This window comes from Ambystoma mexicanum, chromosome 7q (genome assembly GCF_040938575.1).
Source record: "Ambystoma mexicanum isolate Mex_15411 chromosome 7q, UKY_AmexF1_1, whole genome shotgun sequence".
NCBI classification, from domain to species: Eukaryota; Metazoa; Chordata; class Amphibia; order Caudata; family Ambystomatidae; genus Ambystoma; species Ambystoma mexicanum.
The window spans coordinates 118197762-118224973 of NC_090941.1; the positions used below are offsets into that span (position 1 = coordinate 118197762).

General features: G+C 45.5%; 1 protein-coding gene across 1 annotated transcript in view; it reads left to right on the forward strand.

The window, feature by feature from the left end:
• WWC3 (WWC family member 3) overlaps window positions 1–27212 on the forward strand; it is a gene marked incomplete at its 5' end in the record, with an annotated part of 1141234 nt that overhangs the window by 585329 nt on the left and 528693 nt on the right. The window contains one exon of the mRNA XM_069639076.1: window positions 5157–5227. Coding sequence (XP_069495177.1) covers window positions 5157–5227 — 71 coding nt within the window. The remainder of the gene's footprint in view (window positions 1–5156; window positions 5228–27212) is intronic.

A 27212-nucleotide genomic window follows, 5' to 3' on the forward strand; every position in this document is an offset into this window, starting at 1 on the left:
AAATATAAGCCATCTGTATGGGCCTCCATCCTATTCAATGTTTTCAAAGCATGTATCAATTTGAATTCTGTCCTTGCCTCTTGGTGTAATGCTGAAATAATAATGGTTATATTTTATTTAAAGTGGGCTGAAAGGGAAATTCACCCAGTTAAAGGCCAATCTCCCTTCTTGACAGCACAGGAAAAATATTTGCCACGGGTATCTTAAAACACATACAAGAGTGGACAGTTGAACACAACATAATCCATCCCGTTCAGGTTGAGTTCCAAAAGAGCATGGGTACTGTCAACCAGAGCCTTTGCCTGTTTATGCTAGCCCAAAAATATACCTTATTGAGGAAGGTGAATTTATATGCCATTTTTGTCTACCTCAAGCCTGCTTTTCATGGGGTTCCACACCATACATATGTGGCAGGTTTTGCAGAGTGGAAAGATGCTCTAAGGTCCTGACAGTTGTTAGATTGTTGTACAGTGGCAATAAAGCGGCAGCCTGTTATAGGTTAGCAGGGGAGTTGACGCCCACATTTGAAGGGACTAGAGGGATGAGGCAGGGGTGTATCCTCGTCCCTCTTGTTTTGTATTTTTGTTGATGAGGCCATTACCACCCTTCTTGAAGAGTGCCAAGATCCCCCGCCCCAAATTAGCCCTTGGGAGATATCCATCACTCTTCTTTGCAGATGACGCTGTGTTGCTGTCTACAATGCCAAAGGTAATGCAGATAACAGATTCGTTTGTGAGAAAATGTGGGTAACTTTACCTCACTCGGACTATAGACAAGACAGTCTATGGTGTTCAAGCCCAACTTTGTGAAACACCAGAAACTACCAGCTATAGTTGAAGGCCTTGCCGTTGAGCAGGTAACATTTTATGATTTCCTAGAGGTCAGATTTCATGAGAACGGCTCCTGGACCACACATGTTACAAAAGCATGCACCAATCTGCAACAGTTTAGTGGTCGAGTTAAGTAGTTCTTCAACAAACATGGTAGAAGAGCCATCTGCACCGCCCTAAATGTGTACAGGAAGCAGACAGATACGTCCGCTTCCTAAGGCGCAGATATTTGGGGTAATGCCAATGTCTCGAAGCTTGATAAAGTTGAAAATACATTTCCGAAGAGTATGGTTATGTTGGCTCAAGGATCTCCCAATCCTCTTATACACATGGAAGTAGATCTGTGCCCTATTAGTATTGAGCTCCAAATGAAAACTGTTCTATTGGCTGAGACTATTGTGTGCGCCTAGTCTTGATTTATATCATGAATCTTTGGTACAATTGATTAACTCCAAATAGGGGCATGGGTCTTTTGTGGGTTAGTCATGTGAGAAAAATGTTCAACAAACAAGCTTTGTGGACAAACTCTGGGAATATCAACAAATCTGGCGCCCTAAGAGTAAAGAAAGCAATGGTAGACCACAGTAGGAGAAAGATGAGATCATTGTGTCAAGAATTGAAGTTCGGCCCTAATTATCCTGTTTGTAAATTTGATTTTGGCTTTGAGGGGTACTATTTAGAGCATACATATTGCGCGATTTATGTGGAAAATACTAATTCCGAGTCTAAAGTCTTCCATAGTAGTCTCCACTTTGTTTAACAGTGTTGTGGCAATTCAAAATGCGATGAAGCGGCATTTCTTAAAGTTGAATACAACAGAAGTAGAAATTTGCCGTGTGTGGCAACACGGCAGCTTCAATCTAACAGAGCCTTTACCACAAGAACCAGTGTTGTGATATAAATCTATAAGCACCACACATATGTGCTCCTATATTTGGACTTTCTTCTGGGGACGTTGAGATTGACCTCCTTCACAAAATCCTGGTCCAGTGAAGGGACGGGTCGCTGTTCACTTTGCTTCTCAAGTACAGAAACCATATACCACTTTTTATTCTTCAGCACAGGCCTTGACGCATTGATATCTCGTACTTAAAGCCAATTCTTACAGTGGCAGAAGTTAGATCTACCACAGAAGCCCTGCTTCGTTTGGCTGACACGTGGGACACATATGTTACTAATGTGTCAAAATACATCCATCTGGCCTGGTATTTGAGACTCAGATGTTATCGGTACCTCTGAACATCGAAGAGTGCATTTCCCAAAGTCTGTTAATACGAGTGACATGATGTTGTGAGTTGGGGCTCCTGTAGCATGTATCCAATTGCAGGACAGCGAGTTTCCCTCCCTGGTTTTCTGGTTCCTCCTTTGTTAGCTCATACTCTGTGATGGCTACTATTTTTTAAAGTAGCATATGTCTATTGAATGTAATAAAATGCAGGGCTGTGAGTTTCTCCCCGTTTTTTTGTACACCCTCCCCACCTATTTTTTTATCTCGTATTGCTGGATTCTTATTGTTTAAACTAGTGTACATCACTTGAATGCAATCTCTAAAGGAACCGTTTTACTCTTATCCAATTATATTTTATAACTTCAATGTAATATTTTATAATTCAAATGTTATACATGTTGATTATTGTATTGTGATAAAATCTTAATGGCTTTGAGCCGAATAAAGATTGATATGATGAACTATGAATGTCATTGTTTCACCATCTGGCTGGTGTTTAGGCGGTTACAGTTTAGGCCATGGCTATTCTGATTTAGATTTTTCCAAATCTAAACCTGGGTTTAAGAGAACTTGATCTGTGAAACTGTACAAAGAAACTTTAGTTGCTGATTATGTGCATTATTCTAAACCAAGCAACAGTTCAGCAGTGTCTTAGAACACCCTAGTCACCACAACAAAAAGTACAACATTATGCAATTTGCAATGCTCTAATTTGGATGTGGGTGGAGCAATGGTGATGGTTCCCAAATCTAAGAAGTTGTGTTTGTTTGTTTTAAAAGGAGTTTCTAAACTTTGTGTTTAGACTGTTCAGATTTCTGGGGGTTGCAATACCAAACTCTTCTGCCAGTATGGGCTTAGGAACGAGTTCCCATTTCTTCAAAATTGTCAAGATGGATGCCGGTGTATAATATCCAAGCTTGCCTGGAATCCCTCATGACCTGCACAGTGGACACAGACTCGGCAGAGTCTCTGGTGACTTCTTTCTCCAGCAACACCGTGGAGCTTTTAGACAGAACAGGCTGCTTCGATCAAAGCTGGTCAGGGCCAACCCTGGGCACCAAAATGGTCCACACCATTGCTCAGTGCTCAAAAGAGACAAACGGAAGCTCAAAACTCGGTGGCTAAAATGCTAATCCGCAGAAAACAAAAACGCCTGGAAAGCTTTATAAAACTTATATAAGCTTAATATAGTGGACACTAAAAATAACTATTTTAATACCCAGATCAATGAGGCCACACTTAGCACTGGAAAACTCTTAAGATCGTAAAATCACTGGAGAAACCCAGGGCGCAATTAACACCCCTTACGCCTACAGACCAGGACTGTGTTGTGGTTCAGGCTGCTTTGAAAGCAAAGATCGCAAAGGCCAGAGACGAGATAAAAAATAATTAGATCACCTGCAGCTTGATCAAGGGACCACTGGCTCCTAATATTATCGTAGCTTGCAAACCTCTGTGACCTACCTCCTTCGTTGACAATATCCTTCTGCCCAAATTAATATTGGAGCACAAGGAGCTCTTTGCACTGTTCCTGGTAAGGCCAGTGAACGCATCCTTGCAGGACAGTCACATACCCAACACTATCAAGGCGGTCAAATTGACCCCTCTTCTCAAGAAACCCGAACTGGACCCCAAAGATCGGAGCAACATCAGGCCTATTACAAACTAACTTTCTTCTAAAAATCATTGATAAAGACACCACAGCCCAACTTCAAGCATGTGTTGTTTTGAATGGTGCCCTCCACAATAGGCAACCAGACTTTAGACCAGCACACAGCATGGAGAACGCACTTGTCGATCTCCAGTCCCACATACTGAAAATCATGGACAGTGGAAGAGCTGGGATCCTGGTCTTGCTCGATTTGTCGGCGGCCTTCGACCTGCTTGACCACAATTGCCTCCTGCACACACTGGGTCATCTGGGCAACTGCTCTAAGGAAGCTGTTGGGTGGTTCTGCTCCTTTCTCTCATCTGGTTTCCAGAATCCACTCGGGAGAATCCTTCGCTGCACCCATTCAATGTAGGTTACCTCAGCCTATGCCCCATGCTGTTTAACTTTGCACACTCCTTGAGGGAGGACTCGGGTTTATTCTTTACTAATTACGCTGACGATATGCAGCTAGTTCTTGAAGTCAGCAGTGAAAATGCCCTAGACTCTGCCAATAGAACTGGCATGTATGATCGAATTGAGTCTTGGATGTCTTGAAAGTGGCTGTGCCTAAATGGCAGAAAAACCGAGCTTCTCCTTTCTTTGGCTCTTTGCATGCTCATTCTAAACTGAATCCTGTCTAGAACAGCTTTAACGTCGAGGTGTGCCTTTCCAGTGCAGAGCAAAGTGAAACCCCTGGGCATCCTTCTGGAGGCCTCTTTGAATGTGGATGCCAATGTTAACAAGGTTAGCCAAAACGGCAACTACAATCTCTGCTTTTTTTAAGAACATACAGCCTTTTTTGAGTGAAAAGAATCATTAATTGAGCCACAATTCTCTAAAGGCTAGATTACTGTAACACATTGTTAATCTGTGCCTCCAACTCCTGCCTGGAAAAATGCTAATTTCTATAGCCATTCCTAACTAGTTCCTGAAATTCCCTGCACAAAACGCCACCTCATGAGAACTTGAGCTCGATTTAATCAAGCCTTACCATGAAACTGCACTATAAGTGCCTGCCAATGTTTTTTCAAAGCACTCTTCTGAGAGTTATCTTTTGGCATTACCAATGCTTGTTTTCAAGGTTCTTGTGCAGCATCTCATTGCTAAGGTGCTATGGATTGCTGTACTTTAGCTCCATGGTTTCCAACCGGTAATTCGGTTGCTTTGTTACTAGCGTCTGGGGTAAATTGGAGCACAAGTAAAGGCCTCAGTGACATCATAATTGCTGCTATGCTGCTGGAATCCGGTCTAGAATGCACGGAAGGGACATCCTAGTTAGTATTGAAAGGAAATACAGAAGACATGTGAGCCTTTTCTTATTAACTTTACATGTGATTATAGATCAATTGGCCAGGTGCCCAGGATTGTTTTTTAAATCCTGCTAATTGTTCACTACAGGCATTTTGCATGATTGTCACCAACGTGTTCTCTTTTCTTCCCATATTAGTTTGGTTTTGATGACAAAACCTTGCTGGACAAAGAGAGGCTAAGCTGGCAATATGAAGAAGCAAAGAAGAGGTATGTGAATAAATCTTCAGTTTTAAAGTATGTTCAGTTAATTTGCATAGCATGTTGATGAAGCTATCCAGACGTGTGCAGTCAGGTTTGCTCAGGTAAAATTAGATTTACAAAACCTTATAGATTTGTGTTCTTGTCTGTAGTAGGCTAGACTAAGTTGGAAACCACTACATTTAATATTGAAGTTTCCATTTTAGACTTCTGTCATGTTCTACATCGTCAAGCAGTACTGGTGATGCATAGAAATTTACAAAATGCACCTACAATGTGGAAATGAACTTCCTTTCTTATTAATCACCTGTAAATGTTATCCAGTTGGGAGTCTTTAAGCATATCGATTAGCATCATTAAATATATTTTTCTGGGGTGATAGGGTGCACCCTATCTTAAGGAGTGGGAAGCTCTGCACCTAGCTTGGCAGTCTGCTCGAGACCTTCATGTTCATCCCTTCTAGCACATAATTGCCTGTTTTCTTCGTTTTTTAAAGAGTAAGATCCAATAGTAAACAGTCTCTTGGCACTTTTCGCATGGTCAGTTAACCACTTGGAAAGAAAATGCTGTATCAAGCTGACCTCTCCCTCTTCAGCATAAATGTAATGGGTGTGTGAATTTCAGAAACCATCACCGACTATAAGCTTTATAGGATTTCTGACAGCCAGATTACTTCAGTTAGATGGGGTACATCTTCAATCTACTTGCCGTCCGTGCCTGTATTGGCAATTTTTCACTTGACAAAAGGAGACTCTTGCTGGGTGTAGTTCTAAATCCTGAAAAAAACTGCTTCACTAGTTGAGACCATTTATGGGACTTTTTTGTAGTACACTTTCATATGTAGATCCTTGGGAATAATTTTGGATAATTTTTATTTGTGTTAGGCACATATAATTTTTGTGAAGCACAAAGGCACATCTGGCATTGATGGGACTTCATTAGCATTTCAGTAAAAGTACATAGAAGTATAATAACCTGATTGCCATTTCTTCGCCTACTTTTTTTGAAGATCAAGGTTGTGCTTAAGACCATGGTCCCCTGCTAGAAAAAGCATGGATTTAGTCGCTCTGCATTCAGATTGCTAATTTGTTTGAAAGATCACTATTCCTCTGCAGATTGTTTCTTTTGACAACTTCCTTTGATAGAGCTAGTTCCCTGATCCGTGGGAGTGCCCCTAAGCTTTGATCCTCACTGTACGTTCTGTCTTGGAATGATTTCTCATCATCAAAAGCTGAGGCTGTACAGGGAAACATCACTTTCTGTTAACTCAGATTTTGGGGCATGGAAGTTTGCTGTCCTGCTTCGATCCATTGAGCCCTTCAAAAAGTCAGTTGACTGGGACATTATGATAGACACACTCAAGCAGATCCTCTTCAAGGCCTGCTCGACGTGTCACCTTAAGAATGTGTACTTTGAGGATCTTAATGAGCAATGCCTCCATTGTCTGTATCCGGACCATGATTTGTATAACTGCTCCATCTATCAGCCGTGCTCCTCCAAGACCCATTCGTATCGCCACAAGAGGTTAGTTTAGTGGCATGCCTGGATGACAGTGCCAGGGCTCTGACTCAGTCTCTGTCAGCAGTTCTGCTTCTGCATGGCACAGCAGACCCTTGAGTGCACTCCCTCCGCAAAGTGGTCGTGGTCCCATGAAGAATCTTCCCAGGGAAGAAAGCAAAAAAGGGACATGCGTCTCTTGCTCAGGCTACTGCATCGTCTGCGACTTTGTTGACACCCTCTACCATGACGACTGTCAGTTAAGTGACGGGTACGGCATCCAGTGTGTCCTCGGCAATGAAGCACTCTACTTCAGAGAAGTGATGCTCATCCGTTGCGACCAGTGCCTTGTCGATGGGGCACGGACGAACCATGTCCGCTTTGTCGTCGACCGCCACCTCGTCGATGGGAATCCATCAAAATGCTAGTTTACGACCAAATCCACTTCGACAAATACCACCTTCTTGATGTCCTAATCCATCCCATTGGAAACCAGCATCTTGTCTGCCACCAAGATTTTGTTTTCCATGTATGGCTCCAAGAGTGGTTGTAGGGGATTGAGACTCTCCTTCAGCACTTTCATTACTCCCAAGGCCAACTCATGCACATCCACAGTACTCACTGGCTCGTATGTGCCACCTGCCCTCGTCCCCTGCCTGGCTATTTCCCCCATCCCCTGAAGAACTGTTACAGCATGGAGCAGAGTCTGACATGGTCATTCAAGGGGAGTTTATTTTGGATGACGTCCGTATGCTCCCGCCTACAAAAATGCCACTTCACGTGCTCCATAGGCATCAGCTGGGCTACCAACTAAGCATGTTCCTGTTGAGCTTGAACCCTCTCCCAGTGCAGATCCCAAGCAGACACCAGTTTAACAAGACAGCCGTTCAACAAGGCACCCCTTCAAGACCAGTTCAAGTCCCTACACCTTCAGCCTCACACAAGTGTTTCTCTTTGGGTTCACTTCCTCAATGAAGTCCCAATGTACAATAACTTTATCAATGTTGTCTGGCAACTCTGACTGTCAGCAATGTTTCTCTTTAATGTCTCGCCCTCTTCCTGCTGTAGGAGCTTCAACTCTGTTTCAGCATATAGAATTTTCTCATCTAGTTTCACTTTCTCAATGCAATAGCTGGACATCTTTGGTAAAAGTGTCATTGCAAGGGCCGTTGCCACAATCGAGGCAGCTAACCCTGTGGCAATCCTCCCCCGTTTTGACCAGGAGATTTGGTTTAAGCTGGGCCCTGTGCTAGACTTTCAACCTGATGACAAGCGTGAGGAGGTGCTTACGCTTCCAAGCGTAAGAGCATGCCATTTCCTTTGCTGTGGACATTGCAGACATGGGCTGCCACCAAATGGGAAACTGAACCGTGTTGCGCAGCCAAAGTTGGCTCAAGGCCACCAAATTCCGGCCTAAAATGCAGTCTAAGGTGGACATGCTGTTTGATGGCGTTGACCTGTCGGGTAAGAAAGTGGATGAGACCCATCGAGGCAGACACGGACAGCGCTGGTTCATTAGGGTCTCTGCAAGAACGCCAGTCCTTTAGTTCTGGCTAATCCCGATTTCCAAGAACTTTGTTCAATTATAGCTCCCCCCCGTGCATCGTCCACAGACCTCCCGCTACGACAACCCCCAAGAAGGTTACAAAGGGAGATCATAGGCCCATTGTGGAAACCAGCATCAATGTGGTTCTTCTGCTAGAAGTCAGGTTCCAAAGCAAGCCTGACCAGGCTCCATCCTCACCCCCCCCCCCCCACACTCACACTTATATAACCAAGTAGGTGGGCGGCTTACAAACGTAGTCACGCAGTGGGAGTCCATCACCACTGACAAATTAGTGTTGTCCATCATTCAACACAGCCACACTCTGGAGTTCATTGGCCCTCTCCCCTCCATCCCTCCCTTTCCAAAGGGACAATCCATCCTCGCAAAGGGAATGATTGTAACCATTTCTGTTCATCTGCAAGGCACCAGAGTACTCCAGATACTTTCTGGTAAAGATGAAATTGGGAGGTTGGCGGCTTATACTCAAACTGCACAGGATCTACAAATTCCTCCAGGCTCAGCCCTTTTGCATGGTGATGCTCCAGCATATCTTGGGCCGCTGCAAGAAGGGTATTTCTTCTCCTCTCTAGACCGGGAGGCATTGTGGTCACGGGCACTGACACACATGTTCATGATTCCCTTTAATCCACCAGGAATCCACAACACAGTAGCAGACTCTCTCAGCAGGGAACTCAGATCCTGCCAAGAATGGGAGCTTCTGCAAAACCAGGTACTCTGCATCTTCTCCAGTTGGGGGTTATCCAGAGGTTAATCTCTTCGCAACGGCAGCAAACAAGAAATGCATGACCTTTGCGAGCAGGTTTCCTCAGACGGGGTGGGGATCGGGGGGGGCGAAGGAGTCTGGGAGACGTATTCTCATTACTGTGGGAAGGAATGCTCCTCTATACTTTTCCCATTATCCCACTTGTGTCTCGAGTGTTTGGTGCTTAAACTGTGCAGCATGATCCTGGTATCCCCTTCCTAAACTAGACAAATGTGGTACTTTGACCTCCTCTAGCTCACATTGGCTCCTCCAATCACGTTCCCCCAGCTCTCCGACCTCTTTTCCAGAGACGGCAGGTCTGCGTTACACCACGACCCAGCATGCCTCAACTTGACAGCCTGGCTCCTTCAGCCATAGATTTTAGAAATGTCCCTCTGCCTCCAGACTGCCGGGACATCTTGGTCATGGCTCGGGTGCCATCTCCACTGTCTTGCTACAAGAGCAAGTGGAAACGCTTCGCAATCTGGTGTGCAGGTCAATGTCTTGAGCCATTTCATTCCAGAAGTATTACTGTACCTTCTGTCTTTGCCCACTGCTGGTTTAGCACACTCTTGGATCAAGTTGCACTTGGCTACCATGTCATGCTATACGCATTCACCAGGTACGCCTTCTCTTTGGTCTCAGACTGGTCAAGGAATTCCTTAAAGGACTGTCTCTTTCCCTCCTGTCTGTGCTCCTGCTCCAACCTGTGAACTAAATGTAGTCATCTCAAAGCTGATGGCTTGTCTTTTTGAGCCTCTGCAGAGAGCTTCTTGGAAGTTTCTCTCCTGTATATCCACCTTCCTAATTGCCATTACTTCTGCCAGACTTATGGGTGAACTACAGGCTCTCCCCTGTAAGCCTAGCTACTTGACTTTTCATCATTCCAAGGTGATCCTGCGCACAAACCCTTCTTTCATGCCCAAGGTCCCATCTTCATTCCACCTTAATGAACCGTTTGTTTTTCCTATGTTCTTTGGTTCCCTCTCCCCTCCTGCTGAGCGCTCCTTGCATTCTCTGGATGTGGCCCAAGCCCCGAAGTTCTCTGTGGTTCGCTCTAAAGAAATCTGCAATCATCACAATAGCTTGTGGTTTTCGAACATTCCAGCAATGGCAGGGCCCTTTCAAAGTCTTCCATTGCAAGATGGTTATCGGTGTGCATTTCACACCGTTAATGAATGGGCAACAGGCCCCTTCCAGGCAGAACAAAAGTATATTTGATGAGGATTGTGACTTCTACTACAGCCTTCCAGTCTGCTGCTCCCTTGCTGGACATTTGCAGGGCGGCAACGTGGAGGTCTGTCTATTGTTACATGTAACAAAATAAAATCTGTATCAAGTGGTCAACAAAAATATTCTAACTAATGTCACATTTGATGTAATTTTTTATCTCAGTGATGTCATGTATGATTTAATTAGTGATGTCACCAGTGTGGACATGCGCTGCACAACATGGGGTGCACAGTTAAGGTGGACTTGCTCAAAATGCGATTGCTGAATTTCATGCATTTTGTTGCTATGTATTTTTCACGTTAAATCTGATCACCTTAACGCTATCCTCACTAAAGCTTTTTCATTGAATGTCAAGGTTTTTGTTATATCCGTTTCTTCGGGTCCGACTAGCCATGGCATTTGGCTGTGGCCACTGTACATGTTGCACCAATATGCTTCTTTGGGACCCACTAGACATGGCCTTTGGCCGTGGACATTGTACATGCTGCACCAATAGATTTCTCTGGGGCCCACTAGCCATATCCGTAGCCGCAGCCTTCATCCATGGATACTGTGTATGTTGCCCAAATAGTTTTTTTGGGGCCCTCTTGCCATGGCCACTGTACATGTTGCACCAATTCATTGGGATCCACTAGCCATGGCTGTGGCTTCTGTACATGTTGCACCAATACGTTTTTGTCGGGCCCACTAGCCATTCCCTAGGGCACAGAGATCATTACCCCCTGCCTAGGAGATGTGATCACTACAGGTGTAAAATTACTTATATTTTTTTCCACACTCTCCATTCCCATGGAATTCCCCAATATTCTCCCGATAATGGCAACAAAGTACACATTCTGCGGCATTGATCTACTCATGCCTGTGGGATTTCCCTGGTATTTTCCAATAATGCTCGCAAATCCCCAAATATTCTCTGTCCTCTGAGGCACTCACCAAGTGCCCCCCTCCTCTTCCATGATCCTCCCCTCAATTGTTTTTCGCTCCCCAACACTCAACCCCTATCACTGTTTGGTTCACGTGACAAATGTATGTTCTCCGAGGTGGACTTGATTGAAATTAGTGCTGAATTTCAAGGATTTTGTTGCATTAAATCTGATCAACTTAACTCTCTCTTAACAAATGGTTTTTCACAGAATTTTGGGTTTTGTTGTTTTTTTATTTATTGGACATTTGCATGGCGCCTATACATCAAAGTGTTTCCAGGTGCCACAAGACAAAGGAGTGGCGGGGGGAACAGGGGAGGATAAAAAAAAACGGTCCTACTAGGCCTTGTGATATTCGGATTGTGCAAGTGCAGTAAATTAAAATGCCTGGAGGAGAAGAGGCCCTAGGTTTGAGGGAGGGTAAGTGCTAGAGGAGCTCATGGAGGGCAGTGCGCAGGGAGGCTGGGGTAAGGGTAAACTTGCAAGGAGCAGGGTTGGACCAGCCTTGGTAGGCTAGTCAGGGAGAGGTGCCTGAAGACAAGTGCTAACAGTGGGATACTGCGGAAGACGAAGGGGGGGGGCTGCCCCCAATAGGACACAGAAGGGACTAGGCAGCCAGCCATTGCAACAGAGGGGCAGTTAGCAGGGGTTTGGGGGGTAGAAGGAAGAGAAGAGGAAAATCTGAGTTTCCAGAACTTTAGGAGATCCGGCTCAGGTCTGAGAGGGCCAGGGAGGTCATTCCACAGGGAGCTTCCTGCTGAGGAAAGAGATCTGCCCCCCCATGCTCTGCTTAGAGAATCGTTTCACTTGCAGAGAGTTTGAGCTAGAGGACCGAAGGACTCTAGCAGGAGGTATTTAGGGAGGGAAAGTTGGATCTTATTTTGCTTTTCAGGAAGGCTAGGTCAGAATCGTACCAACTGTTGCATTTTGAGGCAGGCTTCAAGTGGATCCTCATACCAAGGGTGCTGGAGATGGAAAGGTTGAGGTTAGCAAGGGCTCTAGCAGGAGGTATTTAGGGAGGAAAAGTTGGATATAGCGTGGTTCTAGGCCCCAGAAAGCCTTGTCGATGATATAGAGGGTCTTGAATTTGATCCTTGCAGCCACCGGGAGCCAGTGGAGGGATTTTAGGGCCTCCTCCTTTTAGGGAGAGATGCGATCCCTGGGCTCGATACCAAGGATAAGTCTTGCAATCCTATTTTGGATTAGTTGCAGAGGACCGAGGGAAGAGGCATATTGAGGAAGAGGTTGTTGCAGTAGTCCAGCCTAGAGTGCTCTTGAGAGCTTGAGTTTTGTATTTTTGTATTTGTATTTGTTTATTATATATCGTGCACCGAACCCTAGGGTAAGTGGGCGCTTGAGAACTTGGAGGTTACATACATGTTGAGGCAATGTACAATGAAGGCAGATATAAAGACAGAGATTGGGACCCTGGTTACAGGTGGGTTAGACAGCAGGAGACATTATACAATAGCATAAATAAGCAGTGGTCAGTTAAACATATCTTAATGTAGGGGCTTGTTGCTCAGCCAGTTTTTGAATCTAGCTTTGAAGGTGAGGAAGGAGGGTTCTTGCCTGAGAGGGATGGGAATAGAGTTCCATCGTTTGGCAGCTTGGACTTGGAAGCTGGCTCCATCAGCTGTTTTTAGGTTGAAACTTGGTAGCACAAGGTTGTGAGAATGAGACGATCTGGTGGTACGTGAGGGTTGGTGCTTGCAGATTTTATCGGATAGATATTTAGGGGCTGTGTTTGTTAGGAATTTATGCATAATGGCCAGGGTGCGTAGTGTGATTCTGTCACGGATAGGCAGCCAGTTGGCGTTGTATCTGTGAGTGGAGATACGGCAGGATCTGGGAAGACTGAGTACAGCTCTGTGAGTTCTTCTGGAGTCTATTAAAGTTGTGTTCAGAAGAGCCTAAGACTGATGTGTTGCAGTAGTCTAGTTTGGACAATGTAAGCACTCTAACATTAGGCGGCTACTTGTAGATAAATACGATTCACGGCTGTAAATCTATTAGTGTAGGCTGTCGAGGACGCCACACTCCTGACTTGTTTAAGAGATAATGTTGAGTCAAGGTAGACCCCCAGAGTTTTTATCTCTTTGGACACATTGACTAAGTTGCTGTCGATGCTGGAGAGGTACCTGGTGTCAAGTTTATTCAAACATGCCTGGGTGCCCACAATCATTAACTCAGTCTTATCGTTGTTAAGACAGACTGTTGGTGGCCATCCAGGCTTCGATTTCAAGATAAATATTGTTCAGTAGTTTAGAGTCTTGGTCGTAACAGCCAGTGAGAGGGATGAGGACTTGGGTGTCATCTGCATAGTTAGTGTAGAAGACACCCAGATTGTCCAAAAGGTCGAATAGCTTTGTAAATATATTGTATAGAGTAGGTGACACACATGAGCCTTGAGGGAGTCCACAGAGTATGGGTCTTGGGTCTGCTGAGGCTGAAGGAGAGAAAACTCTGGTGGTCCGATTAGAGAGGAAGGATTTAACCCATTTGGAAGCGTTAGTGGAGAATGCTGTAGCTGTGGTAAGGTGTTTGGTGAGAATTTGGTGGTCGACGCAGCAGATAAGTCAAGGAGTAAGAGGATTGCTAGTTTGCCTTTGTCCTTCACCTCATCCATTTGGATCTTGAGGTCAAGGAGAGAGCTGTCTTGGTTTCATGTCTGGGTCTGAAGCCCGATTGTCTAAGACCTAGGAGTTCATTCTCTTCTAGGTGCTTCTGAATTTGCAAATGGGCCCCACGGTCCAGTATTTTTAGAAGGAACGGGATGGTGGTGATGGGCCTGTAGTTTGTGGGGATATTTGGATCAAGGTTTTTAATTTTTTTTTTTTTAAAAAGAGAGGCATAACCCATGCTTCCTTGAGATTGTATGGTACCTGATTAAGAGAAGGAGGAATTTATCAGAGTGGTGATGAAGGGGGCTAGGTTTTTAGCTCCCTCTTTGATGATAGAGGCTGGGCAGATGTCCCCATGGCAGTGGGAGGGTTTTAGGCTTTTTCTACTTCCTTTGGTGTTACGTGCGAAAAAGTGAAGGGGGTGCAGGATTCTGGGGTTTTCGCCCTGTCCGGTGCGGATTGTGAGCTGTTAGTGAGGCTAGCCTTTTTAGTTTCAATCTTGTTTTGGAGTAGAGTGATTTTTATCTGCGAGAGCTTGCTGGATTTTTGTACACCATTCTGCACATTCTCCCTTTCCTCAACTTTCTGGGGGAATGTGAGGAAAGGGAGAATACCTCTGAGGAGGAAGAGCTGAAAGTGGGCCTTCTTGGCAAGGTCTGTGAGGTGAGAAGGAGAGGGAGGAATCGAAGGACTCCCAGGTTTTTTGCCTCACAAGAGCGTGAAGGGAGATCGCCCAAGGAGGGTGCACAGAGATTAGGAGGGAACAAAGGGGCAGGAGTTCCAATGAGAAGGATCTCAGTCTTACTGGCATTAAGACTAAGATCATTAGCAGCACACCATACCTGAATAGCAGTCAAGCAATCGGGAATGAGAGGTTGATTAGGGCAGCTTAAAGGAAAGCTCTGGGTCATCGGCATCACACTGAAAATGTGGCGAGATGATGGTGATCACGTGGGCAAGAGGGGCAAAAGTAAATGTTGAAAAGCCATGGCGACAGGCTAGAGCCATGTGGAATGCTGCAGGTAGAGAGTGAGGTAGAGGAGATAAAAGGGCCCATTTAAACCTGGGAGAGGGCCTTTTGGAAAGGAACGCGGTCAACCAAGCTAATGCCTGGTCCGCGATACCCAGGGTGTCACAGAGGTGATTTAAGAGGGTGACATGGTTGACAGCCTCGAAGGCAGAGGCCAAATGGAACAGAGAAAGAGCCGGAGTTGAGATTAGAGAGCAAGTTGTCACAGGTGTTCAGGAGAGCAGTTTCCGTGCCTCTGGCTGCTCTGAAGCCAGATTGGTGGTCATGGAGGCAATCAACGGCTTCAGTGTTCTGGGTAAATTGGGAGATGGCCAACTTCTCCAAAATTGTGCAAGAAGGGGGTAGTGGAAATAGTGTCGTAGTTAGCCGGCCAGGAAGGGTCTACACAGTTGGTTTTAAGAGGGGGTTCACATGAGAGAGGTTGAGGGAAGGAGCCAGTGGCAAGAGTGGTTGCAGAACTCTGCCAAAGAGGGAGCGAGGGCGGCAATATTGTTCTTGATAGTTCTAGAGGAGCAGAGAAGCACTTGTTTGGAGGAGTCTTTCATAGAGCGAACAGTCTTGGTAACCTCATAAGGTGCGAAGGAGGGTGGGAGGGGGGAAAGGGAGGCCGGAGACTGGGTGGAGGAGGGGGTGAAGAGGATAGTGAGGACAGGATGTCCTGAGTTTTGGTTGAGAAGTGGGAGGCCAAGGCCGGTCAGTGATTGGAAAGTTCCTTTTAGATTTTAAAAAGTTCAGCCGTGTTGGTGGCCTCCAGGATATAGTCTTGGATATGGGCCCGCTTCTTTTACCGGATGGAGAGTCTGTAATGCCTTTGAAGCAGGCGGCACGCAGTTTGTCAGAGGGTGTGCGGGAGGCCAGCTATTTCCATTCAACAACTCTTATTTTGATTTTCAGGAAGGCTAGGTCAGAATCATACCAACTGTTGCATTTTGAGGCAGGCTTCAAGTAGATCCCCATGCCAGGGGCAAGGATGTCATGGGTGCTGGACATGGAAAGGTTGAGGTTAGCAAGGGCTGAGTCAGAATCAGTCGAGGACAGGAAAAGGCTGAGGGATAAAAGTGGCTGCAAAGACGGCTACTGACACTCGCTTCAAAGGTCGGATGACCGAGAAGGAGGCTGGCAGTGCAGGCGCAGGCTTTGCCGGGAGCCAGGGTGTGCCAGGTGAAAATAGAGGAGAGAATGATCAAATAAAGATAGAGGTGTGCAGAGTGGGTTAGAGAGATGTCACCTGAGATGAGTGCATCCAAGGTGTGTCCAGCTGTGTGGGTTGAGCCAGGGGTAAAAATGGTGAGGGAAAAAATTAGTGGTTGCGGAAGAATAGGGTGGCCGCTTCAGTAGAGTCAAGATGAATGTTGAAGTCCCTGAGGAGGAGAAGCTTGGAGGTAGGAGTAAGGAGGGAAGAGGTGACGTCGGCCCACTCTGAAAGGAAGAGGGGGACCGGCCCATGGGGCCTGTAGATGAGTGAGAGGGTACAAGAGATGCAGAGCTTGCAAACAAGACATTCAAAGGAGGAGTAGGATTGAATGGGTATGATGGAGGCAGGGACCCATTCAGGGAAGAGAAGTGCTACTCCACCTCCAGTCTGGTTAGACATGGGCTTGGACAGGATCTTGTAGCCCTCGGGGACAAGTGTCAAAGCAGTGACAGATCTGGCATTGAATCACGTCTGAGTGAGAGCGAGGACGTCAAAGTCTTCAAGGAGGTGACGGATGTCAGTGGAGTGTTTGACAGCAGGGTGAGAGTTGAAGGTAGCACAGTGAATCTGGGTCCCACATTTACAGGTCTTCCGAGGCAGGGTACACCCGTCGGAGGAGACAAAAAAGCCAAAGGCCTGGCAGCCAGAGGAATAGTAGGAGAAAGAGAGAAGTTGATGAGATGGAAGACACCGGTCAAGGAGGAGGAGATTGGGATGGGAACCCTGGGCTGTAACCGTTCCCTTCCGATAGACATTTTTGATGCACCTGGAAGATGAGAAGTGTGCCAAGAGCACTTTTGCCATCTGGTTCCACGATTAATGTGAGAGGAAGAGAAAGGCAAGAGGACAGACCATAAGGAGAGTCCATAGGCCAGGAGGAGGAATGACAAAGATAATGTCTGCGATGGTGTACCTGGAACTGGCATTAACATAGGTGTCAGCAGTTATACCTTAGTTTCCTCAAGGTTCACTAGTCATGGCCTTCAGTTGTGGCAACTTTACCTGTTCTATCAATAGTTTTGCTTTGGGCACAGTAGCCATGGCCTTCAGCCATTGTTGCCTAATATATGGGCCCCCTTAGAAGACCACTTGGAGAAACATGACCTAAGGGTACTGGATCCTTCCTCCCTTTGAAACTAAGCAGCGTTGGTACTGTTTATTGCATGTATGGCAGACAGTCCCCTGTCGTCGATGCCATGTGTTTTCTTAGTTTTAAACAGCTCATAAAACACAGCATCTGCATTTTTATAAAACAGACAGAATGAAATTTTAAAATAAATTACATTTATGCTGAACACTGCTATCAGAGAACCCTGACCTTAAGGAGTTCGAGACGCATCACTTAACCATTATGGAACAATGATGTTCTTGTTTGGATTGTCACAAGTTTGATACCTCGCCTTTTATCATTTAACATATTTAATTATAGGTTAAGTATGACATGTATGCTCCATGAAGCAGCAAGCCATTGTGGCTTAGTGGTTAAATGGTAGGCCTCGAACTCTGGCAGACCAGGGTTCAAGTCTGTATGTTTTTTATTTAGCTAATTTAATTAAAAGAAAAGCAACACAAGTGGGAGGTGACCAGGTCTGTTGCAGTGCACTCATGTGATCTTATTTAGCAGGAGGGCATTTAGATTTGGCTGCAAAATCAGCCTAATCCAAACATCCCTTGCGCCGGAATGGCTTTTGCGACGAAAAGGGCGTGGCGAAATTGGCGCTGCAGCAGAATGCCTACGCCAAATCGGCCCGTGCCAAAATGGTGTTGCTGAGAAGTGGTGTAGCGCTTGGAGAACGCTGCTTAACCAAAGTGTGTGTGCTCCATAGCAAATTTAATCTCACTGCTCTTCACCTAAAAACATTTGAGTTCTCAAAGTTTGAAATATCTCATAACACACAGCATCCGCTAATAGTTTTTTTTATCTGTGGTACTGTCAGTCCTCGAACGTTTTGCACTCTGACAATTCTTTTGCCTTTTGCTGAATTGCATTCTGGTATTTGTAGTCAGTCTAAATTGGGGGAATATTGCCACAATTGTACACTTTTGCCTAACCTAGTTCTAAAAGGATTTATATATTTGAGTGACATTATGGTATGTGTACTTTTGAAGTTAGCTTTATTAAAGCAGAGTATTGTTGAAAGACAGACATGGGGGGTGAGGAGGGGAAATGAGGGCAATTAAGTCATGAGTATTTACCCATGATGTGGCAAGGGAGTTTGCAATCCTGGACACCGGTGCAGTTATTTTCCATTGATTGTGGTTGCTTTTCAAGGCACCAGTAAAGGACACATGTGGGTGGACAGCGTAACTTTTTTTCAGAGGACGGACACAACACCTTATTTTTTTTGATGTTGGTAAGGTTGCACTCAAGTATTTGGATACCAGGATTTTACTCAGGTTGTCATGTTCCCAGTGCAGACGCTTACCCACAAGACTGCAAGCACTTGTTTCATATTGGATTTTTTTTCCATGGAATATTTCACTACAGATTGCTTGGTTTAAAAAGTGAGCACCTTTTGTACTTTGCCAGCATATTTATTGAAAGATTCCTTCGATCAGGTTATTTTTCGGGTGTTCATTACTTTTTTAAAACGTCCAATGCTATTTTGTCTTGCGCACTTTCTTCTAAGGAGAAAGTCCATTGAACTACTTTTATATATTTCACTTTAAAATATGTGGACACTTACTGTGCGTATATTCATGTGTGCCAGCTTTTGATTTACACTTTGGGGCAAAAGCACCTGGCCATATGTTCTTGCAGCCGATCATTGTTTTACCCTGGGAAAGCTGCGAGAGCAACTGGAGAAGGCGAAGCAGGACAAGGTATCCGTCCTGCCAGCGAAGGCCCAGGTGATCCAGGCCAAGACGTCCTCTTCTATCGAGATGGTTGCTGCTGCCCTCTCGAAGACGAAAGGGGCTGACCAGGTCCAGGGTACCACAGAGGCGGCCAGGGTGGCGCTCCCTGGTGTGAGGCTTCGGCCAGACCAGTAGAGAAGACTCTGGAGAAGAGGATGCCGGACCTCAGCCCAAGGATGACCCCTGGCCTGGCAGCAACAACACATCCCCCAGCTGCTGCTGAAGGTTCGGGCCATGTTAAGAAAAGGGGCGATAGAGCAGTTTCCGAAGCGACTCCGGGACTCTGGAGTTTATTCAAGATACTTTCTGGTAAGAAACATGTCCAGGTGCTGGAGAGCCATTCTCGACCTACGACTCAACTTCATCAAGTCCCAAAAATTCAGGATGGTCACTTTGTAGCATGTGCTCAGCCAACTGGAGGAGGGAGACTTTGTCGTTGTTGGATCTGGAGGACGCTTACTTCCATGTCCCCATTCACGTAAAACATTGCAAGTTTCTGCGCTTTGTCATACAAGGGAAGCACTACCAGTTCAAGGCTCTCCCCTTCGTACTGAAATTGGCAGCCAGATTCTTTGCAAAGTGATTGGCACCGGTGGCGGCCCATCTACAGCTACAGGGAATTCATGTGTACCCTTACCTCGACGACTGGCTCACCTGGGCCAAGTTGAAGGACATCGCCATCGATCACACAGAGCGGACCGTCCAGCTGCTGATGGATCTGGGGTTCTCGGTGAACTATGCAAAATCCTGCTTAACTACATCGCAGAATGTGCTGTTCCTGAGGTCCAGGCTCAACACAGTGTCTTGTCTGGCGGCTCCGTTGGAGGAGAGGATAGCGACCATTTTGGGCAAGGTGCAACGGCTGTTAGCACCAAAGATTGCCACAGTGAGGACCATCAAGTCGCTGTTCGGCATGATGTTGTCATGCATCTACCTGGTCCGGCTCTGCAGGTTGCGGAGATGCGGCCGCTCCAGGAGTTCCTGGATGCCCGTTGGATCCAAGTATCTGGAAGTTTCAAAGACCGGATCGTGTTCGACGAGGAGTTCCATCGAGCAAAAAGGTGCTGGGGCGTGCACTCCAACTTCGCCGGGGGCGCAGACTTCCAGAGCCCTCCATACCAGGAGATGGTCACGATGGACGCTTCCCTGTAGGGATGGGGAGCACACACCGGACGTCTCCACGCCAGAGAACTGTGACTGCCGGAGGAGAAGGCGCTACCCATCAATGTCCTGGAACTAAGGGCTGTGTTTTGGGCCCTCGAGTCATTCCTGCCATCCCTCAAGGCGAAGTGGTGAGGGTCTTCATGGACAATACCACCACAATGTTTTACATCTGGAAGCAGGGGGGCACCAGGTCCATAGCGCCCTCCAGAGAGATGTTCCTGTGCACTGGGCCGTCAACCCAGGGGATATTCCTAATGTCTTTTCACCTAGCAGGAATCGAGAACACCGTTGCCGGACTCCCTCTGCAGTCACCTGCGCTCTTGCCACGAGTGGGAGCTTCAGCAGGATCAAGTGGACAAACTACTTCAAGTGGGGCAAACCCCAGATTGATCTGTGTGCGACAGCGACGAACACCAAGTGCCGGAGGTTCACCAGCAGGTTCCCCCAGCCGGGGAGCATGGGGGATGCATTCTCCTTCCTTGGGAATGCCTGTTTCTGTACGCGTTCCCTATGTTGCCACTGCTACTACGAGTCATCAGTCAACTCAGACGGTGCCGGATGACACACATCACGCCAGCGTGGTCGAGGCAAATCTGGTACCGGGACCTTCTCAGCATGTCGGTGTCCCCTCCAGTCAAGCTACCAGTGATTGCAGATCTTCTCGCCAGGGAAGAAGGCGCAATCCTGCACCACGACCCAGAATCGCTGAACCTGAAAGCATGGCCCCTGCAGCATTAGAGTTTGGTGGGTCCAAGCTGCCTGCGGACTGCAGGGAGGTCCTCGCCAAGGCGTCATTGACTCTGAAGTGTTATGGACACAAATGGCAGCGTTTCAAGACCTGGTGCCGGTCGCAGAAGATTAACCCGCTGAGGGTCATGCCCCCACCCCCCCAAACCCCCCAAGTCCTTTCGTACTTGTTGTCGTTGGCTAAGTCGGTGCTGGCGCACGCCTCCATCAAGGTGCATCTGGCGGCTATCTCCTGCTCCTCCAGGTCTCCGGGACGGTCTTCCCTTTGATTGCACCGTCTAGTGAAGGAGTTCATCAAAGGACTGTTCCGTTCGTTCCCGCCGGTGAAGCTGCCTGCCCAGCAAGGGAACTCAACGTGGTACTGACTAGGCTCATGGGTGCCCCATTCGAGCCGATGCATCAAGCTCGGCTTAAGTTCCTCACTTGGAAGGCAGCTTTCCTCGTGGCCATCACCTTGGCCAGTAGAGTAGGTGAGATCCAAGCCCTGTGCTGCAACCGGCATTACTTGACTTTCCACGAGACGAGGCTGGTGCTGCGGGCACACACCACCTTTATGCCCAAGGTTCTGTCGGAATTTCATCTCAATGAGCCATTGCTGTTACCTGTGTTTTTTCCGACACCTTTGTTGCTGGCTGAAAGGACTTTGTGTTTTTTGGATGTTGCTCGAGCGCTCAAGTTTTATGTGGCCCGCACAAATGGTTTCCGGAAGATTTCAGTTTTTTGTGAACTTTGGTCCTGTGAACCATGGGAAGGCCTTGTCCAAGGCTTCCATTTCTAGGTGGCTCTCCGGCTGCATCACTCATTGTCCCTGGTTGGTAAACCGACCGCTGCCTGGCTGTCCGAGAGCCCATTCTACCAGAGCGATGGCTGCGACGACGGCGTTCCTGTCTGGTATTCCACTGCTGGACATCTGCAGGGCTGCTACGTGGAGGTCTACACACACTTCACGAAATTCTACTGCGTTGACGGGGATTCCAGGGTGGAGTCCAGAGTCGGCCAAGCAGTGCTACGCAACCTGTTCACTTGAAGGTGAGACTGGTGAGGAGGTAAGAATAATTGCTTCTGTTGAGCCTTGCCACCTCCCGTGGTTGTGGGTGTATGTACTGCTATGTATTCTTTATTCATGAGCATGTGAATCCATGCCAGACCCCATGCTGGAGAAGGAACTTGCTACTTACCTGTAACTGTTCTGCAGCATGGGTCTGGCATGGATTCACATACAAACCCTCCCTCCTGCCCCTCTGCGCCTCTTCTTGGTCATACTGCCACTTTACGTGCTACCATATCTGAAGATGGCTGACGGAGGAGGGATTTAGGAAGAGGGCAGTCATTGGCTGGGGGCAGTATGACCCAGAGCTCAGTTATTGGTTTATAGGCGAAATACAGTTTATAAACTAAAGTGAAACTGTTTTTTCTTTTACCGAGGATTCCCAGCCTGACGACTGGGACTATTCATGAGCATGTGAATTCATGCCAAACCCTGGAGAACAGTTACAGTTAAGTAACTTGATCCATACACACCCATGTTTCTTGTTGGACATTTTGAAAAACTACTGGATGGTTTTACCCCAAACCAGTCAGGGAAATTAAAGCAACGCTTTGTGTCCAATTTGTTTATTTGGTCCAAATCTGCCAAGCGGTTTTCACGCTATGGCTGTTAAACTGCACTTTTTCCCTGTGGGAAAATGAAAAGATTAAAAACTGTGAAACTGTATTTTTTTTAAAACATTTTTTTTACTTTCATTTTATAACATTTTCTTCCCTAAATCTGCAGTTTGGGTGGAGGTCTTAACAACCATTTTTGTTTGGAAAATGTCACCCAAATCCATCCAGCATATAAAAGTTATTAGCAATAGAATTTTGGCAATAGAATTGTGGGAAAGAATGGCTGCTTTTTAATTTCCGAAAAGCCTGATAGCCTCTGATGCATTCTCGTACACATATACAGCTATAATTTTGGCAGAAGGTGGACCCCCTTCTCCGTACAATATTTTAACTACTGGACGGAATAACCGCAGATGCCTCCAGAAAATCGAGTCAATGCTTTATGCCCAAGTTGTTTCATACCTGGTCCAATGCCGTCCATCGGTTTTTGCTGTGGACTTTTTCTATATGCCTAAATGAATTGTATTATGCCGAAAACAGTTTTTTTTCGCTTTCTTAATAACTTGTTCATTTTTTACCAAATTTTTCCCAAAATTTCAATTTTCTGGTTTCCTCACCTTAATTAGTCGTGTTTACGTTGTAAAGCTCATGAGAACATATATATTATAAGAGAAGGATTCACAATCACACAAAATTGCATTATGGGGGACACAGCATTATGGGTGGAAATCAACGTGAATACGGCGAGTTAAACTGGTCATGACTGCCCACATCTGCTGAATTTCAAGGGTTTTGTTGCGTTAAATCTGCGCAACTTATCTGCACTGTAACTAAGGTTTTTTTCAGTGTGTGTATACATAATATAGTATTATATATATTCTATGTATCATAACTTGAAACACTTGTGTATAAGCACGTTATAATTGCTATATCATATCGTATAGTATCGGCGTAGGAGGAGGAGACTGACACACAGGTGGCATGCTTGTTGGCATAGACTTTTATTTACTAAAATACCGAGGAAACCTATCTCTCCTCAACTTGGAGAGGGGTTTTCCTGCCTCAACTAAGGAACAAGGGATACTGTCAGAATGTTAAAGTAAATCAGAGTCCTCTGTCTTGTGTCAAAATGCCTAAATAAAGAGGAACAGGGATTTCTTGGTCCAGAGGAATGACTCCCTTCCTCTGAACAAGGCATGAATTTGTTTTCAAAAATTGATTGGCCCAGTTTGCGAATTAACATTTTTTTGATTAGCAAACCGACCCATTTTGTACTTATATTGTTAATGTCACCAGACGCTATTTGTACCCAAGATATGAAATGAGCAACACTACAGCAGTTTTGCGTACCACTGTAATAAGACATCATTTAGAGCAGTCTGGCCTTGCAAATGTTTTAAAATTCAGCTAGACCTGCAGGTCAGGTAACTTAGTTTCCCTATTCAACCTAAGAGAAATGCACTCGACCCATTGCAATGGAGGACACCACATTTAGAATGTGATTTGTGTACAGTGGTGCATGTCACTACAAACCTGCTTTGTATGACACACTGCTGCCACCCAGAGGCCAACCATGCACAGTGAAACTTTGGTTTGACATTTACTTCAAGCATCTCTTGCAAATGCTACTCCCCCTTCATAAAATGTATTCGACTATGCGACTCAGCGAAAGGACTTTGCAAGCCACAGCTGAGTGTCTGTAAAATGTAAAAGGTTATCTGCGTGAATGGACAGAAAACCATAACTATGATAAAAAGACTCTGAAAACATTTTGGCCAGCTGTCTCCTGCAGCCGGTAATATATAATGCAATTATAATCATAAAGCAAAGCGAGCTCTGAGGGCTAACTACAGGAAGGTTTGCTCACTACTTTGTGTAAGCATCTAGTTTGCTTTTTGTATTCATTTATCAAAGAGGAAAGAAGGAGACTAAGCAGAGTGGATTGCGTAGCAGACAGAGAACTGAGAAAAGGAGATGAAATATTGTAGTTTGTGGTCATCTCAATTTCAGGGTGCCTGGTTTGAAGCAACCTGGTAATAATATAGAATGTAAGGGAGTATGGGTTTGCTCATGGGTTGAGCTCCAGTTGCACAATGTATGCAACCTACAGGTTGCAGAACTAGGTTTGCCATCAAAAGCATTTGATCGAGTATCTTTTCAAAAGTGTTCACTCGTCAATATGATGCATCTTCCCCACACTAACCTAAACTTTACCGTATAGCATGGAGATGATGCATTGTTAATGCATAATTAGAGTATTGATACTTATGTAACAACCTACATTTTAGGAAAGGAATTGCATGACTAAATACTTAAATCCAAACAGCCTTCTCAAACAAGATTATAAAATCCAGAGACACCATAAAGTAGTAACAGAAACACCACCCCTGCACCACATCAACGAAGAAAATCCAGAACCTAAGGTACCCAAGTTCCATTTTTCACCGGTCTCATTAGAAGACATGCTAGATACACTCTCAACCATAAACTGTACCTCTTGCGCTGAAAACATTTTTTGCCCTAAATTCATACTAGATAATGCAGATATCTTTGCACCATATCTATGCCGTATGACAAATTCCTCTTTCAGAGATCGGAAAGTCCCTGTTGGAATAAAAACAGCCAGTCACTCCGCTGGTGAAAAAGCCTGGTCTAGAGCAACAGGATCCGGCCAATCTCGGATTAATCACAAATTGTAATTTCCTATTAAAAATCCTTGATAAAATAGCCACAAATCAATTACAAGAATACGTTGACAAGCATAACCTTCTGCATTCACAACAGACAGGCTTCAGAAGTGCTCACAGCTCCGAATCTGCATTATTAGATCTACAAACTAAAATGCTAGGTATCCTGGACAAAGGAAAAGCAGGCTTACTAATCCTTTTGGACCTCTCGGCAGCTTTAGATTTACTAGATTACGGGAAGCTCTGAGAGGCCCTAAATACAGCTGGAAACTGCTCAGAGGAAGCCATTGAATGGGTGTCATCCTTTCTAGAGGATAGAAACTTCAAAATCACCTGGGGTGGACACTCCACCTCTAAACCTGTGGACTGCGGTGTCCCGTAGGGAGCTAGTTTTTCCCCTTTGCTCTTTAATGTATACATTCGTTGTCTCTGCTCCCTACTTTCACAGCTTGGGATCTATTTTACCAACTTTGCAGATGACACGCAGCTAATCTTAGAACTATGTGGGGGCCATACTTTCGACAACAGACTATTAGCCATATATAACAACATTGAAAACTGGATGAAATCTCATTGGATTTGTCTCAATAGCTCTAAATCTGAGCTCATGACATTTGGCACAACAAAAGTCCTAAAAAACTTAGACCCAGCTTATTCTTCCTTCCTCTTAAAGGACCCCACCATCACAGTGGCTACTAAAGTTAAAACACTTGGCATCTACTTGCAATCTTCAATGGGAGCTGAGGCGCCGGTCTCATACCTGAAACGGAATTTCCAGTACTATCAGAGGCTCCTATGCCGTAGGCCATTCCTTAGCACAAGAAACAGCGCTACAATTCCCAGAGCCACTATCCTGTCACGACTGGACTACGGAAATGCACTGCTGTTAGGTGCCAACACCAATTGCATTAAGCAATGTCATATAATTCAAAATAACGCAGTCAGATCCATCGCAGGAAAATCCAAACGCGCCCATACAACAAAGAACAGAAACTATCTCCAGTGGCTTGGAATAAAGGAGCGTATCATTTTGAAATCCTTGACACTGGTCCACCGCTGCCTAAATGGCGCAGCTCCGGCTTACCTAAAGAAGGAATTTAACTGGTATGAACCAAGCAGAAGCCTAAGATCTGCTAAGCAAGGATTACTTTAATCCGGCCATGCCAGAGTAAAAGCCACAGGCCTCGGTAGAGCGTTTCCCACCAAAGCCATCTCCCTTTGGAACAAGCTACCCCCACAACCTCAGGCTTGAAAGCAACTTCCAATCATTTAGAAAGCAGCTGAAAACCATGCTCTTTAAATAATTGACACACCTACCACCCCTGCGCTCAGGTTGAGCCTACCTTACCTTCTACTTGTACTGTCCTGTGAACTCTCTGTCCTCGTGTCTGTCGCGCCCTGATGCTTGCGAGCTTTTGGCGCGTTACAAATAAATAAATGACTGACTTTTTAAAGAAATATAAAGTTGACACATACTGGTCTTTGGCATACAGGATATAGAACGTTTATTAAAAGTAGCATCCTGATTCTTTCTGGTTTGAAATTATTTTAAAAATAAAAATTAAATTCTCGCCTTACACTCCCACACATGTCTTTGGCACTTAAGAGTGGAGGAGATTATTACTGCAGCACTTTCTCTCCAATAGGACTTGAAGTGAACAGAGAAACGTGGGGGGAGAGGGCACAGAGGGAAAGTGAGGAATTCAGGGCAAGCTGTGCTTTCATTTAAGAGGGCAACTCTCTTTACTACACAAATGTCCATTTGATTAGCAAACTGACAGAATTGCATAGCAAATTGCTATGTGACACTGCTTATTTGATGCCTTGGGACAAAGTTCTGTAGTTCCAACTGTAGGTGGTAACTTAAGAAGGAATCCTTTCGCCGGATCTCAGTTCCTTTCAGGAATGCAAAATAAAGTTCCAGCTCATGGTGTTGTAAAGTTCTAACTTTAAATCAAAAAGGTGAAAATTCCAGCTCAAACATCATCCCTTATTGTCAATTGTTAATTCCACTATTGAGGTCCTGGAAAATGTCTCCCTCCTCGTTGTCTTGGCCTTGTTGCTTCTGCAGTGCCCAGGGAATGACTCTCTTCCCTAGTCGTTCTTTGGCTTTGCTCCACAAGT